This window comes from Phasianus colchicus, chromosome 1 (assembly GCF_987193195.1).
Source record: "Phasianus colchicus chromosome 1, bPhaCol1.hap1.1, whole genome shotgun sequence".
NCBI classification, from domain to species: domain Eukaryota; kingdom Metazoa; phylum Chordata; class Aves; order Galliformes; family Phasianidae; genus Phasianus; species Phasianus colchicus.
Window position 1 is genome coordinate 15,067,187 of NC_143436.1, and position 26,859 is coordinate 15,094,045.

General features: G+C 40.6%; 1 protein-coding gene across 2 annotated transcripts in view; it reads left to right on the plus strand.

Moving 5' to 3' along the window:
* Positions 1 to 453: 453 nt before the first annotated feature.
* The window catches only part of PIK3CG (phosphatidylinositol-4,5-bisphosphate 3-kinase catalytic subunit gamma), a 33,618-nt gene continuing 7,212 nt past the window's right edge, over positions 454 to 26,859 (plus strand). Inside the window, exons 1-9 of one of the 2 annotated variants that reach the window (XM_031598347.2) lie at positions 454 to 654; positions 5,708 to 7,723; positions 12,241 to 12,306; positions 12,404 to 12,629; positions 15,804 to 15,907; positions 18,201 to 18,347; positions 19,304 to 19,394; positions 22,442 to 22,572; positions 23,671 to 23,782. In XM_031598347.2, coding sequence (XP_031454207.1) covers positions 5,720 to 7,723; positions 12,241 to 12,306; positions 12,404 to 12,629; positions 15,804 to 15,907; positions 18,201 to 18,347; positions 19,304 to 19,394; positions 22,442 to 22,572; positions 23,671 to 23,782 — 2,881 coding nt within the window. In that variant the 5' untranslated portion in view covers positions 454 to 654; positions 5,708 to 5,719. Of the gene's footprint in view, positions 655 to 2,846; positions 4,528 to 5,707; positions 7,724 to 12,240; positions 12,307 to 12,403; positions 12,630 to 15,803; positions 15,908 to 18,200; positions 18,348 to 19,303; positions 19,395 to 22,441; positions 22,573 to 23,670; positions 23,783 to 26,859 lie in introns of those variants that run through there. The other variant, XM_031598436.2, reaches the window with a different exon arrangement.

A 26,859-nucleotide genomic window follows, 5' to 3' on the forward strand; every position in this document is an offset into this window, starting at 1 on the left:
GGACATCTAATAAGCCAACATGAAAATCTTCCCAAAGGAGAAGGCCACTGAGCAGGGGAGCAATGACCGTCACAGGGCTTCTTGAGGGCAGCCCAGCCCGGCACAAGCCAGCCGCTCCTCGCCTCCGCGCGGACGGGATGTGGACCCGGCGAGGACCCCCAGCCACGGCCACGCCGCGAGGGTCACCGGGCTGCGCAAAAGCCGGGCAGCGGTTTCCGGAGCGCGATCCTCGCCGCTCCCCGCCCCGATCGATGCGGCCGCACCGCAGCCGCGGGTCCCCCGTCCGGCGCGGCCGCCCGCTGCCTCCCGGCTGCCAGGCGGGGCCCGGCGCCCCACAGACCCGCGCGGCGGCCCGGCCCGGCGCCGGCCCCTTCCCCGGGCCCGCGCCCGGCTCGGGGGAAGGGGCCCGGCCCTGCGGCCCGCTCCGCGCTCCGCGGCGGGGCCAGGCGCAGCGCCCGGTGCCGGGCCGTGCCGTGCCGGCCGAGCGGGGCGGGGAGGCCCCGCCGCCGGTTCCCCCTGTGCCCGGCGCGTGATTGGCGGCGGCTCCGGAGCTGCCTACCGCCGGCCATGGAGCCTCCCCTCCGGCCGCCGACCCGCTCCGCTTCCTGCTGAGGAGAACACCTGTCCGGAGCGGGGCCGCGGCCGCGCGCAGCGGTGAGTAGCGCCGTTCCGGGCTCGCCGCCGGACCCTTCCCCGCGCCGGCGCCGCCCGACGCCGAGGCCCCGCGGCTGGCCGGGGCCGGACGGCTCGGACGGGGGATGCCGCGGTGCGGCTCCGCGGCCCGGCCCGGCCCCCGCGGCGGGCAGAGGCGAGCGGGCTCGGGCTCGGGCTCGGGCTCGGACTCGGGCTCCGGCTCCCTGCCGGGCCGCGGTGGGCTCCGCGGCTCCGCTCCTCCCGCGGGCTCTGGGTCCCGGCCGCCATCTCGGGCGGGCACGGTCGCAGGGCGCTCTCGGCCCGGCCCGGCCCGGCCATGGCTTCGCGCTCCCGGCCGTGCCCGGCCCGGGGTCAGGCGACGCGCTCGGCCCTGAGGGCGATTCGAGGGGCTCTGCTGAGTCGTTAGTCGGCACCGCGGCCCGCAAGGCGGGGCTGAGTGCGTCCGAGCCCGGCCGGTGCTTCGCTCTGCGTGGCCTCGGTGCCGAGTTAGGGCTCGGCCTGAGGAGTTGCGGAATTGATGACAAAAGCTCCGTGTGAAATTACTGGTAACGCTGGCCAAACTGTGCCAAGTGGGTGATCGGCCTGCCTGTGTTCTTAAGGTCTGCGAGTTAGCTGTGCTGCACATGGAATTGAAACAATAAATGACTGTATTTCCTCATCAAACAAATAATAATCTCTTGTGTCACCCGGTATGCCAGTATGTATAAGTCATAAACTTTCCCTGACAAAAAAAAAAAAAAGTCTGAAATAAAGCTTAGGACATTCTGGAGCTGGCATTCTCTATAGATCCTGCCAGTGGAAGGGAGTTCAACCTAGACAGTCTTTAAGGTCTCTTTCAGCCTAAGCCATTCTGTGATCCTATGATACAGTTTGAGGTCGGTATTTGGAAAAATAGGTACAACTTGAAATGACAGTGTGCTACTGCAGCAGCTGGAGCTGTGATCCTTGGGTTTTCAGACCCTGCATTGATTTAAAAGTAAATTACTCATCACTGACATTAACTGGTTAGCCAAGATTCTTCCAAACTTCCTATCTTTATTTTTAGAACCAGCTAGAAGTTACTGTTTCTTCCAGTTTTGGGTATCTATGCCAGATAGAGAACTTCAGTAGAAACCAAAATATGCAGAAGTCTTTGGGAAAGACTTGGGCCTTGAAAATATTGCAGTCCTCCCCAAATTATAATCAGATTCACTCTACAACCTCCTGTTAAGCTGTATCTGCTGATGAATATACTCTTTGATGTAGAAGTCTGCAACGTTATCTGTAATGTTTACTTGCTAATGGAAGGAACTTGTGTTGATTTAATCCTCGTGAGAGTTGGTAGTTGCTAGTGGATTTGACAGAAGAACCAAGGCAGTTCTTTTAGCTGTGTTCATGCTTAACGTGTTAGTGCTGCATCTTCCCTGCATAGCTCACAACTTCATCGCAGTGTAGGAAGATGAATTTTACTCATCCATCAACTGCAAAGCAGTCTCCAGCTATAAAGCAGTGCTGGCATGTAGATGTAGTATACTTAGAAACCTTTGGGCTGTGTCATATATGTGGATTTTTTTCTTCATTTATCTTTACAGTTAGCTTTATCTCAGAGCGTCAGTGTAAGTGAATCGTTATTGTATTTGCATAACATTTAATTCTTGCTTGGATAGTGCCTATTTTCCTGTAGATTCACAGTAAAGTGAAAAGACTGATTTATGATGGATTAACTAAAAGCAGAAACTAGTAGAAACATAAGTATAAATGGTAAAGAATAAGCAGTAGTAAAACTCTAACAGTCTTAACCAGGCAGGGAAGTTTGACAGGTGCACTGATTTAGTATTACTATTTGTTATGTTTCAGTCTCTGTTACTGTGAACAGCAGTGGTTCAATTCCCTTCCCTGCCCTACCACCCCTGCAACTGATGAGTCAGATCAAGGAACTGATCCAGCTGAAAATTAACCAATCTTTTCTATTGTTGTTGCAGTCAGTTTGCTGACTTTGCTGAGCAAAGAGGTGGGAACTTAATGGGAGCTGGGAGTGAACCTGTTTGCTTCTTTTAGTTACCCTAAAGGCCCTCCTCCTCCTGTGTTCTGTTGTACCCTCCAGGGTTTGTGGGCTAGTGGTAGGATGCTTCAGTTATTACAAGGATATTGAGACTTGATGAGGGCTCATAAGAATTAAAAAAAAAAAAAAAAAAAAAAAAAAAAAAAAAGGAGTTAATTTAATTTTTTTTTTTTTTGTGTTGTTGGAATAGGTATATAGAAACATCCATACTGGAAGTAATGCTTAGACATGACAAAGGATTTAGGAAGTAATTTTAAAAGATTTTCAGTTCTAAACATAAATCTGTGCCATGGCCACGCATGGATTAGCAGGAAATAGTTACAATTTTGATGTCACCTTAAGTAAGATGGGGACACTTATGTGTTTGTCACTGTACAAACACAGGCTAGAGATGGTCATTGTTCCAAGAACTGACTTCTGAAGCTGTTGGAGCTGGGTTAGAGATGGAGTTGGATTTTTGCACTGGAGTAGACATGGCAGGTTGCAACCCCAAATGAATGTGGAAGGAGAATCTTATATGGTCAACTGCACAGGTATCACACACTTGGCACTGTATCTGATGCAGTTTGCTGGGGAATATCTGATTCTTTCATACTGCTGCTCTACTGGTAGGTCCTAAAAGAGGATGAAGCTGTCAGTCACTGTAGTTGTGCAGCGTATGGGGTAATTCTCTGCAGCATGAGGTAGAGATGCTTCACTTGGATGTCTTGACAGTGCTGATCAGTGGACTAGTGCTGGAATAACTTATCAGGAGAAGGAATATATGCATATATGTGTTTGGAAAATTTATCCTTAAGTATGTACCACACAGTGGCAAAATAGGATGTTTTGAGCAGGCAGAAAACAGTGAAACTGTAATGAGTCTGGGTTTACTTAGTAGGGTCATCACAAAGAGTTTTAGGATGAGAGAGACTTGCAAGAAACATATGCATCCTTTAGGCATGAGAAACCTCCCTGGTAATAGCTCACCATTAAATAAAGAAAAATATATTAAAATCCTGACTATATTATATCTTTTAGGAATTACACTTTAAAATACAGACTTTGGAAGGATGCTGCAAAATCAAGCCCTCAAAATTTAAGGATGAAATCCGTAGTTAAAATTCTTCCCAAATCTTAAGTTGTCATTTCTAGTGGGTTTCACCATGTGTTTGTAACCGTAACTGCATGAGTTAAAAGGATGAGGAGGAGGATTGCCCAATGGTTCTGTTGTTGAGGTTACATGCAAGATCCTTGGAATATACCATCTCTATGTGATGTTTATAGGGAGATTGGCTTAAAAAATCTGTAATTAATGTAAGCTGGGGGTCCTCAAAGTGCTACCACCATGCAAATAAAAATAAGGAAGCATTGCAGATTTAGTTTTCTTTTATCTAGTATTTTTATTCAACTCTTAAAAAGTAGCTAAACTCTTTAAAATATACTCCATCCTCATGCTGATATTAAAAATGTTTTATTTAGATTCATTAGTTTTATTGCCCAAATTATTTTTAGCTGTTTTAGCCTGTGCTAAAGAGAGGCTGTAAGCATGTCTCCTATGCATGTGTGTTAAAATTACACTGCTCCATTGTAAATGTATTTTTACTGTTATGACAGGAAAAGCGCTCTGCCTTTTTTTAAAATGAGCAATCATACGTATAATCAACTTGGTTAAAACTTCCTTCCTGCTAAGTGCAGCACTTCCTTTGCATCTGGATAGGAGGGCGAGCAAGAAAAGCAGAAGAGTTTAACAAAGTATTTTTTGTATGAATGATCTTCCTTTGAAAAATAGGAACTTCAGAAATTAAACAAATGAGTCGTCTTCAGCAATTCAGCCTTTATTTGCTAAGCAGGTAATAATTCCTTTTTGTCCATTACAGAAGTGATGTCCACAGTTCGCTTTCCGTGACTTGAAAAAAGAGTTGTAGTTAGCATGTTAGATTGTTTTAGCTTAAAATGTTTTTATCTTCTTGTTCTGTTATCTGCTGAAGCGTCATTACTTCAGTGTGTTTTAGTTTTTCCAATAGTTAGAGAAATATTTTTTTGTTTCTTATGTCGCTGTAAGTCAGTGAAAGAAAACTCAGCGGGCGGCTTGTGCAAGTGCGTCCAGTGTCTTCAGACCTCTTGGTGAATAATTTCCACTTCCAACTCATTTCCACTGAACAATGTTAAATTGTGAACAAAATAACAGTAAGGTACAGGATAATGAAATGTCATAGAATCATAGAATGGTTTGGGTTGGAAGGGATCTTAAACATCATCTAGTTCCAACTCCCAGCTTAGGAGGTTTTTTATGTCCTCAGCTTAGGAGTTTTTTCTTCTGTAATACAGTCATAGTTTTTATCAGAATGCTTGCTTTTAAAATTGTTGTATGTTATAAGTCTGCTGAGTGGTTTGATTTTAAAAATCACATCTAAAGATACTGGACTTGAATTCAGATGCATGTTAAACGTCTCTTTTAAGAAGCAGGCTTTTGAATTTTAAGGAATGTTTTTTGGTGTAAGTCCTTATTCCTCATCAAGAAAAAGAGAGTTAGAGGAAAATGAATCCGGTCTGAAAATTAATCATTCGTTTTTTCATATTCTGTCATTCCTAGAACTTGGTAGGATAGTATTCTGTTCATATGCTTTACAGTGTCTTTTGATCTCTATGAAAATCCACTTCTGTTAGTACCAACAACATCAAAAAAGAGGAATCGGCGTTTGATTAAAGAGCAAGTCACTGGGGCAAAAATACACTGTCAGACTGCTTATCCTCAGTGAAATCTGGGAAGGCTGTTTAAAAGCTCTATTTTAATTATTTAATCATTGGGTTTGGTTTTTTTCCTTATATTTGGTTTTGAATTGAAAAGATTACATCTGGAGTGGTTTATATAAAGCAAGAATTTAAGACCAGAAATTAAGGGGAAGAGGAAATCTAAAAAACATGTAGCAGGATTGTGACTGGTATGTGATTTTAATCATGTATAAGTAAAACATAACTGTAAAGAAAATGTAGATGAGAATGCAATCAAATGTTTTTATGTTTTGTTAGATTCCTTCTGGCATGGAGTTGGGTGACTATGAACAGCCTGTTGTTATGAGAGAAGAAAACAAACGAAGGAGAAGAAGAATGAAACCTCATTGTACATCGAGTAATTTGTCTTCAATGGAACTGATATCCATTGAGTTCATTTTACCTACAAGCAATAAGCATACTAAAGTTCCGGAAATGATGTTACTCGAAATAGCTGGAAACTGTACTGTTGAGCAAATGAAAGCACAAATTTGGATGCGTGCAATAGAGATGAGTCAAACCACAGACTTCTACCATGCGTTCACCCCAGATCAGTTCGTTCTCCAGTATCAGAAGAAGGGACAATGGTATGAAATTTATGATAAACATCAACTATTACAGACATTAGACTGCATATTGTACTGGAAAGTGTTACAGAAGAAAGTAGGCAAGATATATGTAGTCCAGAAACAAAAACCATCAGAAGAAGTTCAGGAATTTCAGCGGCAGCTTAATGATTTAATTGGTTATGATGTTACTGATGTAAGCAACGTGCATGATGATGAACTAGAATTTACCCGACGCAGATTAGTCACTCCACGAATGATAGAAGTAGCCTGTAGAGATCCTAAATTGTATGCAATGCACCCATGGACTACATCTAAGCCACTCCCAGAATATTTGTTCAAAAAGATAACTAATAATAACATTTTCATAATCATACATAGAGGAACGACGAGCCAAAAAATTAAAGTGTCAATAGATGACACTCCAGATATGATTCTCCATAGCTTTTTCACAAAAATGGCAAAGAAAAAATCTTTGATGGATATTCCTGAAGATCATAGCGAACTGGATTTTGTTCTTAGGATCTGTGGCAGAGATGAGTACATTACTGGAGACACACCCATCAAGGATTTTCACTGGATAAGACAATGCCTTAAGAATGGGGAAGAAATCCACCTTGTGTTAGACAACCCCCCTGACCCAAGTGAGGATGAGGTGCAGAAGGAAGAGTGGCCATTGGTAGATGACTGTACAGGAGTTACAGGATATCATGAACAATTGACAATAGATGGAAAAGATCATGAGAGAGTCTTCACTATCTCGTTGTGGGATTGCAATAGGAAATTCAGGGTGAAAATAATTGGTATAGATATCCCAGTTTTACCAAGAAATACTGATCTTACTGTTTTTGTGGAGGCTAACATTCAACATGGGCAACAGCTCCTTTCACAGAGGAGGACTTCCTCAAAGCCTTTTACTGAGGAGGTTCTCTGGAATATTTGGTTGGAGTTTGATATCAAAATCAAGGATTTGCCTAAAGGAGCACTCTTGAATCTTCAGATATACTGTGGTAAAGCACAGGGATTGTCCACAAAGACAAACCTTCAGTCACACGAATCCCCCAACTCTGATTCCAAATGCAAAACTCAACTTCTGTATTACGTGAATCTTTTATTGATAGATCACCGTTTCCTGCTACGAAGTGGGGAGTATGTTCTCCACATGTGGAAAATCCCAGGCAAAGGGGAAGAACAAGGAAGTATCAATGCAGACAAACTCACCTCAGCAACTAATCCGGATAAAGAAAACTCCATGGCTATCTCTATTGTGCTGGACAAATATTGTCACCCAATTGCCTTGCCCAAGCACAGGATGACATCTGACTCTCAGGGGGACAGGACACGAGCTGAAATGCCCAACCAGCTTCGCAAGCAACTTGAAGAGATCATAGCAACTGACCCACTTAATCCACTTTCTCCTGAGGACAAAGAACTGTTGTGGCACTTTAGATATGAAAGCATAAAGCACCCCAAGGCATACCCTAAGCTGCTTAGCTCTGTCAAATGGGGACAACAAGAAATAGTGGCCAAAACATATCAGTTGCTAGCTAAAAAGGAGGCGTGGGATCAAAGCACTTTAGATGTTGGACTCACAATGCAGCTTCTGGACTGTAACTTTTCTGATGAAAATGTACGAGCAATGGCAGTTCAAAAACTGGAAAGTTTAGAAGATGATGATGTTCTTCATTATCTTTTGCAACTTGTGCAGGTAAGGTGTGTTTGTATTTTTGATCTCTGGCTTCTGAGAATAATTACATTACCATATAACCATTCCCATGCCAGCAAACAACCCTCTTTTGAACCCTTCAGATTTTAATCAAAGCATGGTAGTGACTAAACTAACCCAAAATTCATTTTCAACTTTCACCTTCTGTCTGTATCATTATTTTGGTATTACCATTGCCTTGTGCCTTACAGTTTGCATCTTGTGTCTACCACAATGTTGTGTTGTCAACGCTTAACATGGCTGTGGTGGGAGCCAATCCTTACTGTCCTATCTCTAATCCTGTTCTTGTCACGTATGGATGATGCTGTTCGTTACCTTTATGAACACAGAGAAAGAAAGTAAAGGCAGATGTTAACACAGCAAAGGCCCAAATAAAAATCTGGAGTTGGATTTCAGGATCTGGAATGACAGTGCTGTTATATGACGTGTGGCAGCGCTGTCAGTCATGGACTGCTAAGGGGACCAAATTTATCTAGAATGTTCTAAAATAATTAAAAAGCAAATAAAAGTTTGTTATTCATAGATAAAAGTAATTCATTCTGGGAAGTTGAGTTAAAAAAAAGTGTTTTTTTTAATGGAAATGAATCACCACTGTATTTATTTGAAGTGCTTTGTGTGCAGTCTGCCAGATGAAACGTCTGGAAAGTTGGCATCGGTTGCACAAGCAGATCGGTTGGATTGTTTTTCACAAAGTGGGGCTGGAGCTGGGCTGGCTGTTGGTGGCAAAGTGCTATGGCTTCTGAGAGGTGGGACCTGCGGTCTTGCAAGGGCAGCACGTCCCCCAGTGAAGAGGGGCGGCGCTGCGGCTTCCTGGGCCTGGCAGGTCTCTGGGTCGCGTGCAGGGCTGTCAGCCTGCACAGCAGGAAATGCTTTTTTCAAAGAATCAGAGAACAGAATTGGCATTAAAAAATGAAAAACAACCCCACCCATTCCCCCCTTATTCCTCCCCCCCCCAAAAAAAAAAGCAACCTGGGAACTGGTGGGATGGGGCTTTGGATTTCCATGATTTCCATGTGTTCAGAGGGTCCTGGTTGCTGCAAAAACAAAGTTCATTTTTCAGATTTAGCTGCACACTGGCAGTGCTTTAAAGAAACCTTGTTAGCCTTGTCTTCACTTGTCTGAAGATGAGGCTCCCCAGGCAGAATTGGTGTGCTTAGCATTAGCCAAAGGAACCGCCGTGGTTGCTTCCCCAGACCTCCCACGTTGATGGGCTGGATCCGCTTGGCTGCGGCTCTGCAGTCTGCACGCAGCTCAGCAATTTCATTCTCCTCTGAACCTAAATTAGGGCATGGGATGGCCATTGGTCCGTGTCAAAGTGCCTAACAGAAGGGGGGAAATACTCTTTTTAAAATTTCTTTTTGATATTAGTTGCTTTCAGGAGAGAGTTTTAAAGAGAATAAATCACTCTGAAGGTAAATTAAATGAGTGTAGTATAATTTCATAGTAGTTTAATTTCACCATGTCATTTTTAATAAGAAGTTTATCCAGATGTTGAAATACTGTCATCCTCAAAAGGGAAAAAATACTAAGTGCTAGCTTATACCTCTTAGCTGCTTCCTTGGATTCTCTTCCATGGCTAATTGCAGGGCACAAACCTTTGGCACCATGCAGCCAAGTATTGACACCGATATTTTCTGAGAATGAATGGATGCTTGGCAGTGCTCTGCTCTAGGAGGACATCATGGATGTCTATCTTGAAAACAGTCATGACTTCTTACATGTGTGCCTTTGTGAAAGCTTTACAGCTTCTTTCCCTGTGCATAGGGTGTTCCCATCCTACATCCCAGTGCAGATGGGAATCGTGTTATTTCCCACTTGGTCTATCCCAAACAGAAGTAGATATGCCATGAATAAATCCACTGAGCATCCGATAAAGGTCTGCAGATCTCTGCAGTAAAACGTGGCAAGGACAGTGAAATCACAGCAAAATCCATTGAAAAACAAATGCCAGTGAAGAAAATCACACTACTTTTATGTGGCATTGTGTCAGTGCCTCCTGTTGGTGAGCTGACCCAGCAAAGGTCCAGGTAGGGAAATACTGTCAGGCTTTTTCTCATGGCTGGCTTTTATTATTCATATTCAAATACTTGTCTCTATGCAGAAAAAAAGAATTGATTTTTTTAAAAAAATAATTATTTCCAAGACACAAACATAATAAGGACAGTCATAAAACTTTTTTTTTAGTATCTCTTATGTTGAAATTTACATTTACAACTTTAAGGTAAGGAAGTTTTATTTTGAAGTGGTGGCCAGGCCTTTGGCTCTGTTTTATTCTGAAGTTGTTTTTCAGGTATGTGCATGGAGAACATTCAGCAGGATGTATACCAGAATAAGGTCTTTAGTAGCCTTCCTTGTAAGCAAATCTGTTTGAATGTATGCAATCGTCATTGCATTTGGGTTCCTTATGGCAGTGAAAATAAATTTTTATTAAAAAACATCATACAATACCTCGTCATCTCACACGTGAAGTAAAAGTTCTATATATTTTATAATCAATTTAAGTTTGTGAGTTCCTTTTATCTTTCCTAAGTAAGATGCTGTTGTTTGGGTGAATTAAACTATTGGAGAGTTAATGTAGATATTTTATGAATGAAGGTAGAACTGTGTGCTGCAGTACGTTTAGGAGATATTTAATGAATTTCAGCGTAGCTATGCTCATGGCTTGGTTGCTTCCTTGCAAGCTGCAGAACACAGAGATCTTGAAAGAGCTGTTGTGCTGCACTGCATAGCTATCCCTGGAGGTTTGTGTACTGTGATGCTTCTGAAAGCTGAGCACTCTGCACACACCAGGCTTTGCACATCCCTTTTGTTTGCTATTAATCTCCCCACTGCCACGTCCTGTTTCCAGAACCTAAAACCACTCACCAATCCCTCTATCCACACAAGGGATTTTGTGACTCTCTTCCAGGGCTTGTTTGCTACTACTTTCTCTTTCCGGGTCTACATGCCTACCTTTCATCCCCTTTATCCTCAGTATGATCCTTCTGTAAGTTTGAGTCCTTCAGTCAACAGAAAAGAAGCAGATGGAGAAAGCACATGGAGGAGTCACCAGGCTACCCCTCACAGCTCAGGGCCCAACCCAGAACATGGGTTAGATTGTGTTTTATAGACCGACTCACTTGCTTATTGTGGTGAGGGTGAGAATAACAGAACAAAATTCCTGAGACTTAAAGAAATTGTTGACTTTGTTTCCACCCCATTTTGGCAGTGTCTTGGCAATATCTGTGGGCATGGTGCAAGGGAGTGGCTGCTGGAAGAGAAAATATCTATCTGTGCTCACAGAGCCATTGAAAAAAGCAGCTCTGCTTAAGTCGTCTTTTTAGCTGTGCACTATCCTATAGAATAGTATTTGTATCTCAGCTTTTCTTCTTTTTTGTGGTTCGCTGGGACTGAGGGCCAGAGTGCCTCAGATGATGGGCACTGATAAGCTGCTTCTCTACTGCTGTGGGAGCTGGGGACCCAGCAGGGAGCCTTTCTTCCCGTCCTGAGGTGCTGCCTGTTGGCAGAAATGGTGTGCTCTTACTGAACGTTTTATTTAGAGAATAGTTACAAATACATTATTTCATTTGGCAATAATCTTTTCAAGCATTCTCTGTGTCGGTCAGACTGCAGGCTGTTTTCTCATCTTGCTAGGTTTTCCTACAGACTGCTGTGTTGTTTCACTGGCAGTCCAAAACTCAGTCTCACCAGTTAGCTCAGCCCTGCCTTGCTTGTCATAGAATTACAGAATGATTTAGGTTGGAAGGAACCTTAAAGCCACCCCCAACCCGTGCCATGGGCTGGCTGCCCCCCACCAGCTCAGGCTGCCCAGGGCCCCATCCAACCCAGCCCTGAGTGCCTGCAGGGATGGGGCACCCACAGCTCCATAGGCAGCTGTGCCAGGGCTTCACCACCCTCTGAGTAAAGAATTTCCTCCTAACATCTAACCTAAATCACGTGTCTTTTAGTTTAAAGTTGTTCCCCCTTATTCTATCATTATCCGACTGTAAAAAGTTGATCCTTTCCTGCTTTTAAGCCCCCTTCATGTACTGGAAGGCCCCAGTGATCTCTCCCCCAAGCCTTATCTTCTCCAGGCTAAACAAGCCCAACTCCCTCAGTCTTTTTTTCATAGGAGAGGTGCTGCAGCCCTCTGATCATCTTCATGGTCCTCCTCTGGACCCACTCCAACAGCTTCTCATCCTTCCTGTGCTGGGGGCCCCAGGCCTGGATGCGGTACTCAGTATGGGGCCTCATGAGGGCAGAGCAGAGGGGAATAATCACCTCCCTTGCCCTGCTGGCCACAAATTGCTCGCTGCATTGATCTGAAAAGAATAAAAGTTGCAGATAAAAGTTGCTTGTTGAATCCTGCAGAGAAGTATTGCTTTGTTTTTTCAACTTTGTTTCCTCAAAAAAACTGTTTATTATGCTCTTTCTTACAGCAGTGTGTTATGTACATGTGATCTGTAAAATGTAAGAGGGCCTTACATATGTTACTAACATGTCTTCTCTGTATTTTCCAGGCTGTGAAATTTGAGCCCTATCATGACAGCGCATTAGCCAGATTTCTGCTGAAACGGGGTTTAAGAGTAAGTATTTCAAATACAGCCAACTCATGCTAAATTACTAGCATTATCTCAAGGAATTGTCGTATGTGCTAATTATAATGTCTTTCTTCACCACTAGAACAAACGAATTGGTCACTTCTTGTTTTGGTTTTTAAGAAGTGAGATTGCCCAATCTATGCACTACCAACAGAGGTTCGCTGTGATCCTAGAGGCCTATCTTAGGGGCTGTGGAAAAGCAATGCTGCATGACTTCATGAAACAGGTTCAAGTCATTGAATTGTTGCATAAAGTCACAATGGAGATAAAATCAGTTTCTGCGGAAAAATACGATGTCACTTCTCAAGGTATTTATTAACAGACATTTCTTTGTTTGTAATAGTATTGTTCTTTTCCGTTTAGTTGTGAAATCCAGGCATCAGGTTACCTAAGTTATTTAAAAATCATGGATAGATTACAGATGAAATATTTCCATTCTTTAACTTATCTTCATGAGCCTCATGCCACACAACTGGAAAGTTAAAATTTTGTACTTAATTCTTAGCTGAATATCAGAACTGAAAAATAGAAGCAACCCAGGACACAAGTATTAACTGGAAGTACAGAGCAAAAAATGGCACTTGCCAAGAAACATAGCCTTACTCTAAGCAGGGCCTGGAACACCCTTGGCAAGGGCAGTGGGGATGAGTTCAGAGCAGTCTCTGCTAGACCACAAGTAGCTGATGGATCAGCCCTGAATATACAGAGCACATCTTTGGTGCTCTGCAGCGCAATGAATAGGAGTCCTGTGAGACACAGATGTGACATTGTTATTTTCAGTTCCTGTAAGCACTGCTTTGGCCCCATGCTAGGGTTATGCAATGCCTGTTTACCTCTGTATTTTCCTGCCTTTTTTTTTTTTTTTTTTCCCTCAAGTGACTTCCTTAAAAGCATTTTTATTAAGATTCCTGTTAGTTGCTCAGATCTGGGACTAAGTGCAAGAGACATGGCAATAATAAATTCTAAAAGCTGTAAAATTTTGGAGAGAGGCATACCAGTTCTTCCTACACTTTCAGACCAGTGTGTTCTAGGCCACAGAGTCCTTGGTTCAAAAGACATTCCTGTTCTGGTTACTGGAAAAGTCTGGCATGATATTTGAGATGCAGCAGTTTTAACAGACCTTGTCTTGGAAAGTAAGGAATCCACTGAGGATCTGACGGCTGTGCTTACTGGCTCTCAGGAGGTATCCTTCAGGGCTGGAGGTTTCCATATTAAAAACATAAATACAGAGCATTCAGTAGTGCCTTTTTATTAAAATTGTTTGTATCAGTTGAAAAACAAATTTATTTGTGATTGCATAAAGTGTAAAGGGAATATGCATTTGTTCTTTGATATACAATATGCTATCATTTACACTACCACTTAGTGTGAACTTTGAGACTCACTGAATGCTTATACAGTATTCTTTCTAAATAGCATTTTAAATGTATCTAAAAGTGCTGTATAATCTAAACAGATTTGGTCAGATCCCATGTTTCTGAGAGGAACTCAGAGCCTTGCAGATGTACACGTCTACAACAGCAGTGGTTTCCTTAACATATTATCTTTGAAGGATCTGTGGAAAAGAAGAAAAGTTTCAAGAGAAAGCAATCACTTTAGCACCCACAGGATTTTGAAATTAAAGAATCTCTGTATTGAAAAGCAGAACAGTTAAAGAGGTCTTATGTAATTGAAATTTCCACTGAATAAGGATTCCATTTAGACTGTCCTACTAATGATACATCTAGTTTAACTCATTCTCAGACTACTGAGGATACAACTTTTTCTATAGGCATCCTAAGCTTCTTGAATTTTTAAAAATTTATTTCCCACACTTCCTTTTTTAGTTTATTCCTTCTTTTTCTTCCATATCATTTCTATTCTCCTATTTTTTATATTTTAAGCCTGAATGCTTTAAACAGTTTCATTTCATTCTCTCATGCAGTTGCATCTAATTTTTATATATGTATTTTTTCTTCCTTCAGTGATTGTGGTTTATTTTTTAATAAACTACGTTAAGGCCTGTGGTATTCCAGTAACAGTCATGTCATCAAACTTACATTCACCTTAGTTGTAATCTCTTTCTTTATATTAAAAACATAGCCAGTAATGATAATAAATAAATTCTTAAGAATATAGCAGTACCAGCTAGTATTGGATTGTCTGCTTTCATCACTGTGCTGTTCGATGATTTGTCATCCCTATGTGTGTATGTGTAGCTGTTTGTTCTCTTAACGAAGAAACATTTCTCTTAAAATATGCAGTACTTTGTTCTTAAGCTAGATCAACGTGGAAATTGGTTTAGGAAGTGCTTTGACCTGTGTCAGCTAACACCTAATTTTTACACATTTCAGTTGATCAGTATACAGTTTTCAAATTACATTGTCTGACACTGTGAGAAGACTTACTGAAATCAAGCTAGACTTGTGTAAGGGATCAGTAGTTAAATTTTAGAAGGCTTTTTGTGTGACCTAGGTTATCACAACCTATTTTATTCTTAAGAAAGTTGTCTAAAGTTGTCTAAACTAAGACAGGGGTGGTTTAGGTTGGATATTAGGAGGAAGCTTTTCACACAGAGGGTGGTGACACACTGGAACAGGTTGCCCAAGGAGGCTGTGGATGCCCCATCCCTGCAGGCATTCAAGGCCAGGCTGGATGTGGCTCTGGGCAGCCTGGTCTGGTGGTTGGCGACCCTGCACATAGCAGGGGGGTTGAAACCAGATGATCATTCTGGTCCTTTTCAACCCAGGCCATTCTGTGATTCAGTGATTCTAATTATTTTGTTCACTTACTAGCTCCTGTACTTCACTGGCAGGTTTTAATTAATTTTATATTTTTACCAGATTAGATATCACATCAGTCACCAAATTTTCTTCTTACTGTAATATGAGATTTACAGGGCTGCAAAAAGAAAAATAAGAAATTCAGCATATCTGTGTTTGAATTCCTTATGACAACACTGTACACCGCTGCATGAATTCAAAAGCCATGAATCTGGATAGTAGCAGTGAGATAGGTGAAAATAATATTGGTAAATGCAAGGTACTTTCTGTTTCCACTTCCTTCTGAGCCTTTGAGGGAAATATTTGAGCATTTCTTTGGCAGTAATAAGGGAAATATACAAATGTATATATACATTTTGTGTTGTGTCATTTTGTTGTTTTTTTTTTAATGAAAGTTGAGTTTTTAATGTAATCTCTTCAACCGTGAAGATGGAGTCTTCTGAGGAATACCAAGCACTGCGTGGTTTTGACGCTGTGTAGAGGGACCACGAGTTGTGAGGTGCTTGAAGACTTTTGGAATCTGAAACAGTCCGTTAATCATGGAAGCTGAAGAGTTTTCCTCCATTCCTCAAAACAGAGTGTCTTCAAGGAATGTACTTTAAAAAGTAGCTAAACAGAGGATTTGTTTTTAGTTAAATCATGAGTTAATAAGTTCCATTAGCTATAATGCTTTTACTTCCAACTTTTGATTTTAGTGTGTTTTCTTGCTTGCAATTGCAGTTATTGCACAGCTTAGACAAAAACTTGAAAAACTACAGGGCAGCAAACTTCCAGAAAGTTTTAGAGTCCCATATGACCCTGGGCTAAGAGCAGGAGCCCTAGTGGTAAGTACATTTTGAGTTTCTACAAATCCTTTTTGAAAAAATTATCCTATCTGCAAGTATGTTTCCTTTGGTAAAAACATCTAAACGCCTTATTTCACTGTGAATGTGATGACATTTCATGGCTTCAAAAAAGTATACTTCCTACTGCTAATGGCATTTTTCTAAGTGAGATGATATGCTACCATGCAGTAAAAAACAAAACAAAACAAAACAAAACAAAAAAACACAAAAACAACAACTCTTAAAAAATTCTAATCATTAAGTGTCAGTTAAATTGGAGATTTAACAGGTGGCTGAATTTTATTTACATCAAATGCCTATATAAAACCATTTCAGCAGACTTCAGAGATTTTGGGATGTTCAGTTTTTCTTCTTACTTTCCTTGTCTTGAAAGATGTGTCTGATCTTCAGATGTCCTTAAGGTTTATTTGAGACCTTGGTCTTACTAACACAAACGTTTACCTATTTCTGATTTTTTCAGTATCTCTGCTGATTGTGTTGCTTTTATTAAAAAATACATTAACATTTTGCTGAAATACGTTAAGAAACACCTGTTTCCTCCAGTGCTGTCATGTGATTGTCGAGGTCTGTGCCAATTCCTATGTTTTGCAGTTAAAAACATGATGAATAAATCAGCAGGTGTAATGTGTAATGTGCATTTGCTCTTGAAGCTACTATGCTATGTGAAATTTGTGTAAAGACACACAATGAAAGCTCTTTGGATGCACCTGATGTGCAGCCTACAAGAAAGGAATCCTTTGGTTTTTCTCTTAGCTAAGAACAGATGAACCATCCAGCTTAAGGAACTGCCAGTCAGTAGGGTTCTTGTCTAGGTGACTGATAATTGTTTTCCAAATCCGTCCGTGTTTCTGTTAAATAAGCTCATGCCTTCGTAGACAGCCTGTAGGCCTGTCTGCCTTCAAACTGAAAGAGCTGAACACCTCCCAGCTGAGGACCACAGAGGTACTGTCTGTACAGAAGTCAACTGAAACAATATTTACTCAGAAATACAACATTTCTGATAACTTCAGAAACTTAATTTAAATAATTAAATTTTTTTTTTAGTTTTATACATGTTTAACTTTTAAAATTTATTTTGTTAAGTTTTTGACCCAAAAAACAGACTTCAAAATAAAATATCTTTGAGGCTTTTCTAGTTTTCCTTTACTTAGAAAGTGGGCAGCCCTTCCAAGGCCTTTCTAGGTACATAAACTAACTGGTTTACAAAGAAAAGAAGCTATGTCCAAAATAGATGCAGCTGTTTTGTTTTTTTCTATGAACAGAAATGTTTGATACAACATTTGATATTGGCAAGCTTTAATTTTGTCTTCATTCTAACAAGTGTTACTTGTCCATAAGCTTAAAACAGCCTGAAATTTGAATAGTCTAAACCAGGTATTAGTAGCAAAACCAATGTTTCAAGTAAGTTCAAAGATGTAACAGTTTTTTTCCCCTTTTAATAGAATTAGTGATAAAAGCTGTTTTCTTTTAAACTCAAAGTTCAGAACCTCAGTCTATGAAACATGAATATTCTGAAATACTCTTTCCTGACATTATCACTTCAGTCAGTTCTCAAACACTGGTGTAAATGCTGTTATTATTTTATGTGGTTTTACTGTACGTAATTATTGCAGAATAGGAAGTATTTCATACCACATTTCTACAAGACATAATCAGTTGAGAAAACATTTGAAATAATACAATTTGAATAGTTTCATTGCTGAACTTCACAAGAGCTGAAAAACTAGAAAAACTAAATGAGTGTTTATTCTGTTATTTTATGAATTACTGTGTTAAATTACTTTCACAAATGCCATTTGTACATGAATCTGGCTGCACAATTTTCTAAGGAAATTGAGTAAAATAAAGTAGTCTGTAATAACTGAGGTCTCGAAAAGTCACAAGGGTAGACAATATGGCAAATTGCATTGGATGACTTTCCTGTTTTGCAAAGCATCTCAGAATGTGCTGGGGAGGTTCTGTGTTTTCCAGTTATTTCAGAAGCTCTTACTCCTGGCTTAAAAGTTCTTTCTGTCTGAAGCAGATTTACAAGTTAAAATCAGTTGTAGAGAGTTAAGAATATGTTTTGTTTCATCATGGGCAGTGTTAAAAGCTTCTCAGGTTCAGTGAGGTTTTCTCTGGCAATGGAAAACCATCCTTTACATGTGTTTTCAGTGTGTTTCTTGTGGTTTAACTGATTGGAAGTTGGTGAACTAATCTCTAGCTGATGTATAACAAGGTTGGTGTGCTGATGTTGGAGCACAGTGCCTAACAATAAACGTGTCTTTCACAGATAGAAAAATGTAAAGTAATGGCATCCAAGAAGAAGCCCCTCTGGCTTGAGTTTAAATGTGCAGATCCAACTGCTCTATCAAATGAAACCATAGGCATCATCTTTAAACACGGAGATGACCTCCGTCAGGACATGCTTATTTTACAGGTAAGATAGCTTGAATGCTGTATTGTGGGAATAAATTGAATATGTAAATATTTTTAAATTGTTTTACTTTTCAGAGGAGGATGTGCTGTCCACTTAAAATAGGAGCTCTCATTTTGTAAGCTGTATGGCAAGCTGATAACAAAAACAGGATCTTCTTTTTTGTACTACTGTGTTTTAAGTTACTGTTACCTTTTTTTCCTGCCATATTCACACAAACTTAATATTTTGGTGTTCTAGAGAAGAAATCTGTCATTTAGTGCAAGCTGGCTTGTTTGTCTGATGAAGAGTTTTCTTCATTGATCTATGTGATAGGTGAAGTTACAAATGGAAAAAAAAATGATAGATAGCATTGCTGTAGTAATATTTCAGTGACTGCTCTGACAAATGGGGTTGTTAGCATTTGCAGGGATATTTATGGTGGAAAATGGGTGTACTTGCTCATGTGTTCAATCTCAGATCATGTAGAAATAATAGAAAACACTTATTAATACCTTGTAAGCAGTAAAGATTGCCCAGTCACAGGACAGGTTAGGAAAAAAACCCACCCTGATTCTGTAACTGATAATCTTGAGTGGCTGCATACTTTCTGTGTTCTTTTCTTAAGCCACAAAATAGACAAGTAAGTTTAGTCACATGTCCGAAGTCTGTGCAGTGTTATTTGTCTAAGTAATACATAATATCAGAACAATGTAGATTAGATACTGGAAAGAAATCTTTATGCTTAAGATGATGAAGGCACCCTCAGGTGCCAGAGAAGCTGTGGATGTGCTTTCTCTACAGAGGAGGCCAGGTTTGGTGGGGCTCTAGGCAGCCTGATCTAGTGAAAGGTGTCTCTGCTCATGGCAGAGGATTGAAAAGCAATAATCTTTAAGGTCCCTCCCAACCCAATCCATTCTGTGATTCTTTGTTTCTGTGAACTTGTAATAAATTCGTGCATTCCTTTTTGTTTTTACTAGATTCTTCGAATTATGGAATCCATTTGGGAAGCAGAATCCTTGGACCTCTGTTTGCTACCGTATGGCTGTATTTCTACAGGGAACAAAATAGGTATGAGATCACACTTACTGTAATTAGAAATTCAAAAGATTGTAGTTACAGAAGTTGTGTACAGGAGAAATATTCAGTATACTCTGTAGTCCAGAAATCAAAATCACTTTCTTTACCTTTCTGTGAGTAGCCTTCATTTGTCTCTTAGCTGTGGTTTCTGCCCTTCTGATGGATATCCTTATACTGCTAGACTAGCTTAAGTGATTGTGCTTCCTTTGCTAATTCAACTGTTGAATCCAGCTGTAAGCTTCTCTTTAATAACAATATTTGATATGAAAAAGTGGTGAAAGCAAGTGTTTAATATGTGTTTTATGTGCTAATAAAGGTGAAATAGAGAAAAGAGTTAAAATAGAAAAGCATTTGCGTTTTTTCCTGACCTGAAACTCCATAGTCTATACTTCCTAGAAGCAGCAGCATCACTTGATGGGATGTTCAGGCACTATTTGTCAGTAAGCATAAGTTCATGCAGTGGAGATCTTCTATTTTGTAGAGTTCATAATGGGAGAAGTCAAGGGGTTCCTTACGAAATTTCCTGGAGAACTGTGTCATGGTATGTAGAGCAACCTGATCAGCTTGGGAGAAGTCCACTTACATCCAGAAATACCAAACTGATACATAATGTATACATCCCGATGGCTCCATGACTCACTGTGTTGGATTTGCATGTATTATGCACCCTAGGACATCCACATTGCACAGTTTCCCAGTATTCAGATAATACGGAATTGACTGTCACAGTTAATTATGCTGACCAGTTGTCACACAGATGGCTGGAGGAAAGCCTCCTCACTGCAGAAAAATTGGCTATGCCCAAATTAAGCTTTGTGCTGAAAAGAATGCTTTGGCTGATATAAACTATCCATCAGTGAGACAGATTAGCAAGTACTGCTCTTCCATTTACTCAGATCTTGAACATCTGTAAAAATCAGCAAGTTTGTTAACACCTGTCATCTGTGTAGCTGGCAGTATGATAGGAACTGCATGGATTGATAAAATGATTACAGTATAAATGCTGCCACTTATGGGAACATGATCTCCAGCTTTTCAGTTGTTTTATTTTTTTGCAGTATATTTTGCTTTACAGACCAAAGAATGATAAACTGAGTCCCAGTAAAATTAAGAACTCTTTTAACTAAGTACTGCAGTGTACTTCCTCTCCAAAATTGCCACGTAACATTTTTATCATTCTTTCTTTTGGCTTCAAGATTTCTCAGGAATGTAGAAAGCCCAGCTTACTGATGCAGTACTTGGAAGTGCAACATATAAGTGTTTCTTTTCTCCTCATATAAGTGTTTTTAAAACTAATGAAATCGTACTGGTAGAATTCTAATAAAGTCAAAGGAAATGGTCATGATATACCAAAATACAAACTATGCTTAAACTGTAAATATAGGTCATTTTTTAACCTTGTGTTATAACAAATGTAATGCTTTCTTTTTTTTTTTTTCTTGTTTAAAATCATAAGGCAGTGTAATATTTTTAAATTAATGGAGGAAGGTGTAGGAATTCTGCCAGTGACCATGGTGTTCTTATAGTCATCTTACAGACTTCAGTATTCTTTCTTAAATTCTTAATGGGCTCTCCATTCTGTGATCTCAAGGAAATAATTGTTTCTTTTTGTACATGCAATGGGGAAGGAGATGTAAGAATTCAGCATCCCCCCAGCACCATGGTAGGGCCATGGTTAATCACATCAACACTTCATTTCTGTGTGGCTTGCTGAAAATACCTGTAAGCCTAAATTAGTAATACCCAACGTGGGACACCTTGAAACACAGCTTATGCTTGTTTGAAACAAAACCAGAGTGGTGACATGCAAATTTTCCTTCACAATATTTTTGATGGTTTTCTTCCAAACTGCTTCTTCCCTCCCTCTTCATATTTTTAAGAACTTGAGACAGTTTATATGTATTTACACAAGGACAATACCCCATCGTACAATGAAAATAGGGAAACAGACAGATGTCCTACAGATTTCCTAACACCTGGATGGTATCCCCTCCTATGTAGATCTTTTTCAGTCTGTTGAAGACATCTGTTTTCAACACAGTTTGCAGTTCTGGAAATGTCCACTGCTGCTGCCAAATAGACCTCAGGAGGAGGAACTTTCTCTACCATGTATCATGGGTGAACAGTCGTACCTTCCTATCTCTCCCGTTGGCATGGCCATATGTTCGTGGTTTCATGAGGCAGTTTTCACTACTTACTGTGCTGGGTTACTGCCAAATGTAAAAAGCTCGAGTTGGCACATAATGTAAAAGTCACCTGCCTCAGTACCGCAGCTCCCCGGTAACAGGCAGCACTGTGCTTTTGCTGCTTTCTGCTCAGATGAATGCAGCTTAGTTGAGATCTGTCCCAGTTACTGAAGCCTTCTCTAGGACTAACCATACCTACTGAGAGGCGTGTCTATTTAGAAGGATCTGCTGGGAGAGATATGCTATCCACATAGCTGGAATATTTGCTTAGGCAGAATAAGCTGCACAACATTCTGTCTAGGTTTTGTACTGCTGTTTTAGCTCTACAGCAGAGAATGATCAGTAAGTGGTTGTCATTAGCATCCGCTCTAAAATCTGTAGACTTTTCACACTGCTAAACTACACAACTATTCTGGCACAACTTGAAAATGCAAAGAGAAGCAAAAGATGTCTCCTGTAACAGCTCTGCTCCCCCAGAATCAAGAAGCTGTTCACCAGCAGAGGGAGATTTGTGAGCACAGGCAGGAGAAACCTTTTCAACAGCTGGAATGTGATCTGGAGCTCACTCCTGAGAGACAAACAACAGCCCAACAAACACAAACCAAAGGACTATTCAATTTGGTGGTGGTTTTCAGAGGTTGTATTTCCACAATAGTGTTGTTATGGGCTCTGGCTGGCTTCAGCTTGGAGTGGGTAAGAGCCAGCGTTGCTTGTAAAATAAGTGGATGCTCACAAGCTATTGAAATTATGCAGAAGGTTTAAAAAGCACAGTTTAAAATATTATTTTGTGTATTTTATATGCTTTGATATAAATTTAATATAAATTCTAGTTTTTTCTTTGTTTTCTGTTAGGAATGATTGAAATTGTGAAAGATGCTACAACAATTGCCAAAATTCAGCAGAGTACAGTTGGCAACACTGGTGCATTTAAAGATGAAATACTGAACCAGTGGCTCAAGGACAGATGTGTCATTGAGGAGAAGGTGAGTTCTTTGAGTTCTCCTCCCCTAAAGTGGGATGGGGGCTTGGATCAGGAGGAGGGGAGAAATGTAAAACTCATGGGTTGAAAAAAGACAGGTTAATAGAAAAGAAAAAAGAAAAAAGAAAAGAAAAAAAACATCAAAAAAGACTACACAAAACAAGTAATGTACAGTGCTATTGCTCACCACCAGCTGAGCAATGCCCAGCCAGTCTCCAAGCAATAAAAGCCCTTGCCAGCTAACTCCCTAGGTTTTATGGTTAAGCATGATGCCATATGGTATGGTACATTTCTTTGGCTAGTCTGGATCACCTGTCCTGCTTCTGTCCCCACCCAACTTCTTATTGGGCCATTGATAGAGGAGTGTGAGAGGTCAAAAAATCTTTGACTTACTGCTCAGCACTGCTCAGCAACAACTAAAATATCCATGTATTATTGACATTATTCTCATCCTAAATCCAAAACAGCACCATACCAACTACTGCAAAGTAGATAAATCTACTCTAGCTAAAACCAGGGCACAGTTTTTGAATGCAATCTAGTAATTGAGAAGCATAGTGTCCATAGTTGTGTTTACAGTTGTGTTATTCACAAGTTTGAAAAATCCATTCATTTCCCTGCACTCAGCTGTTAATGCCTGTGGAAGAGTCTTCTGCATCCAGCTGGCAGCCAGGCTTCTGAGTTACAAAATGCTTTAGAAATGATTCGTTTGTCAGTGGTATATAGAAGTGATACATGAGGAGCAGATTGAAAGGACATGTAGGAACACTGAGAGGCACTGTGGTTTTACAGGATTGAAGTACAGATTTGGGTACTCATAACTCCTTTGCTTAGGTTCAGTGACCTGTTTGAGCTTTATTTTCTCAGAAAGTGTGGACTACTATGTGCTAATTTTATTTGGCCTAGAGAGTACAGCCTGTTCTCACAGCACAGTGCAGTGCAGGGCTGTGATCTTTATCTCTGCTGTGCAACAGTGTACTTTATAAGACAGTTTGTTTGACTTTTGCTTGATACACATCAACAGAAAGGCATATTAATTTGGGAATGACTGAAGGAACATTTCTAACACTGAAGCATTTAACATCTCTAAAATTATTTTTAGTTTCAGGCAGCTGTGGAAAGGTTTGTTTATTCCTGTGCTGGCTACTGTGTGGCAACCTTTGTTCTTGGAATAGGAGACAGACACAATGATAACATTATGATCACAGAAACAGGTGAGTCTGGGTTTTTGGGGGGAATAAGAAGAGGGGACTATCTACACCTCACTAGGTTTATGTTTTGATCTAATAAGTAATGCATATAACAATGAATGAAGGTAAAGAATCAGTTCTGTCACCATTACTTTCAAATTCAGATACTTCTATGATATTGAAACCTATCATTACCCTTTTTGGGCCTTCATATAAGATCTAGATGTTTATTTGATGGAGTGACAGCATCAGTGGACAAAGGAAGGACAGTTGATGTTGTCTACCTTGACTTGTGCAAGGCCTTCGACCTGGTCCTGTGCCACACCTTTATCTCTAAATTGTAGAGATACACAGCTTGGAAGGCCAACAGTATTCTGGACTGCATCAAAAGAGCCAGCAGGGCACAGGAGATGGTTGTTCCCTTCTACTTGTGAGGCCCCACCTGGAGTACTGTGTCCAGGCCTGGGGCTCCCAGCACAGGAAGGACATGGAGCTGTTGGAGCAGGTCCAGAGGAGGACCATGAAGATTAGAGGGCTGCAGTACCTCTCCTGTGAAAAAAGGCTGAGGGAGTTGGGCTTGTTTAGCTAGCTAGGAGAAGAGAAGGCTCCATGAGACCTCATTGTGTGGCCTTCCTGTGCTTAAATGCAGCTTAAAAGTAGGAGGGGAACAGACTTTTTACAGTTGGATAGTGATTGGACAAGGGGGAATGGCTTTAAACTAAAAGAGTGGGAATTTAGAAAGAAATTATTTACTCAGAGGGTGATGAAGCCCTGGCACAGCTGCCCATAGAGCTGTTGGTGCCCCATCCCTGCAGGCACTCAGGGCCAGGTTGGATGGGGCCTTGGGCAGCCTGAGCTGGTGGGGGGCAGCCAGCCCACGGCAGGGGTTGGGGATGGGGGCTTTAAGGTCTCCTCTGACCTAAGCCATTCCATGTTAATAATGCTGTTCTTTTCCAACAGTGAGTTTGTTACAAACTAAGTAATATGGCTTTGCAAAACAAATGTTTATGCCTAGATCTAAGATCTAAAGGTCAAAAGGTTTTAAAAGTAGACAGATACTCACTTGTCTGGAGGGTGAAAGGAGGGGTTGTGAGTGGGATTATGTGTGCTATCAGAATTAAAATGTTATTGGACTGTGATTGCTTCAAAGGAACATAACTGTGTTATGTACCTTTGTAGAAAATCCTAGAAAATAAGTGAACATGGACTGTGGTGTTTTGTTACTGAGGTCTGTGGAATGGTGTGTCATGGAACAAGAGTGCCAGCAGTTCAAACATGAGCATACTAAATGACATGTAAACAATTTAAACATGAGATATTAAAGCATGGAACTAAGCATACTTGTCAGATTGTCACGGGCATTGCACCTTTAATGTTTAATCTCACCTGCTGATGAGCCAGAAGAAGCTGCCAACCTCTTGTGTTCTCTGTCACACCATTGTTTGTCTCCTTTGCTGGGAAGCTCTTCTGTGCCAGCCAATGAGAGCTACCTCAAAATTGAGTTGCTCAGCTACCCTGTAAGGGTGGCTGCATGTGGTTACCTGACCGACTGGCTAATGCAAGAGCACCAGATGTGTTTCTGGAAGGTTGCTGGTCTTTGTATAGTGAGCTATTGTCTACTGAACATTCTATCCATGTTCTTTAGGAGGGTGTTGTCTAGAACGTGCACAGGTCACTTAATGGGTCAGCGCAACCGGGTCGGCTGTGAATAGTCCATTGAAATCCTTAAGGACCAATGTGTGATAAATCAGATTTCTTTGTAGAAGTTGGCTATGTGGATGTGTTACATGTGCATGCTATTGTCCTTTTGCCATGCCTGAGGAAACAAACTTCTCCCCACATGGCTGCATGCCTCCTGAAAGAACCTAAATTTTTTTGTATTGCAAACTTTGGGATTACTTCTTTATGGACATCCCAGGAAAAACCCCAGATTGAGCTGTACATATGAAGGCATTCTATCTGGCCTGACAAATTCAGTTCCAGTTTCATGAGCTCGTTACTTCCTAATTTGTCTTTATATAATGCAAAGAGACAGAAAATACTTCTGGTTTTAGTCAGAAGACCATATATTTAACATTAATCATATTGTAGTTAAAGTTTTACCAGCTGAAGGCTGGAGATAGGAAGTACCCTGAAGGCAGAAATGAGCTAATTGAAGACTACAATTTAAAAAAAAAAAAAAAAAAAAAAAAAGTTCACCAGAAATCCTTGTGGAAAAGAAGACAAAGAAATGCTTTAATATTAATGCTTTCAATATTAATATATAAATTAATACTATATATATTATGTATTAGCAGAAAGTGTGTGATAGGTCAGTAGAAAGGGAGACAGTAAAGGAAATGATATTTGTTTATAGACAGGAGCAGATTAGCCAGAGTTTAACAGGAGCTGTCTGGAACAGCAGAAGGGAGAAGGAGGTGACTGGGAGGTCTGCAGAATATGTCAGCACTGGAATAAGCTGTGAGGACTCAAAAGCTGGCTGAAATGCTGGCACCTGTAAGGATGATACACCTCAGGATTGCTATTAAGTAACATCCTACGTTATTTGATATTTTGTCTTCTTGTATGTATATGCCATTATTACAAATGCATGTTTTTAAGTGAACATACTCTTTTATCCTTACATCTTGTTTGCCAATGAAACTAAGAAAGCAATCTAAAGAGGAGTGGGTCACTCCAGTCCTATAGGTGTAGCATTCCTTAAAAGTGAAGTTTTTCATCACTTTCCCAGGACCTGATACTATACTTGCAATCTCAAAGTTATCCATAGAGTGGGAAACTTATTCCACTGCAGGAGGATATATAAACTGGTAATGCAGGTATGTGAGGAAGAAGCATGTTCTAGTTCCAGAGTTGCTGAAAATTAGTGCCGTAATTGACAAACTTTTCCCACGTAGTGATGTGCTGGGATCTGATTGTTATGAATTGGAGGCACAAGCTTTCCTCACTTCGTGATTGAAAAGCTGTGAGTGTATGTTTAGAAAACATAGTGGGCCTACCTAGTTTTAACAACTGTCAAAGACAAAAAATGATTTCACTAAGAGAACACAATTATGTATTAAAAATAAAAAAAAAATATAGAGAGAGAATATAGTCTTTTT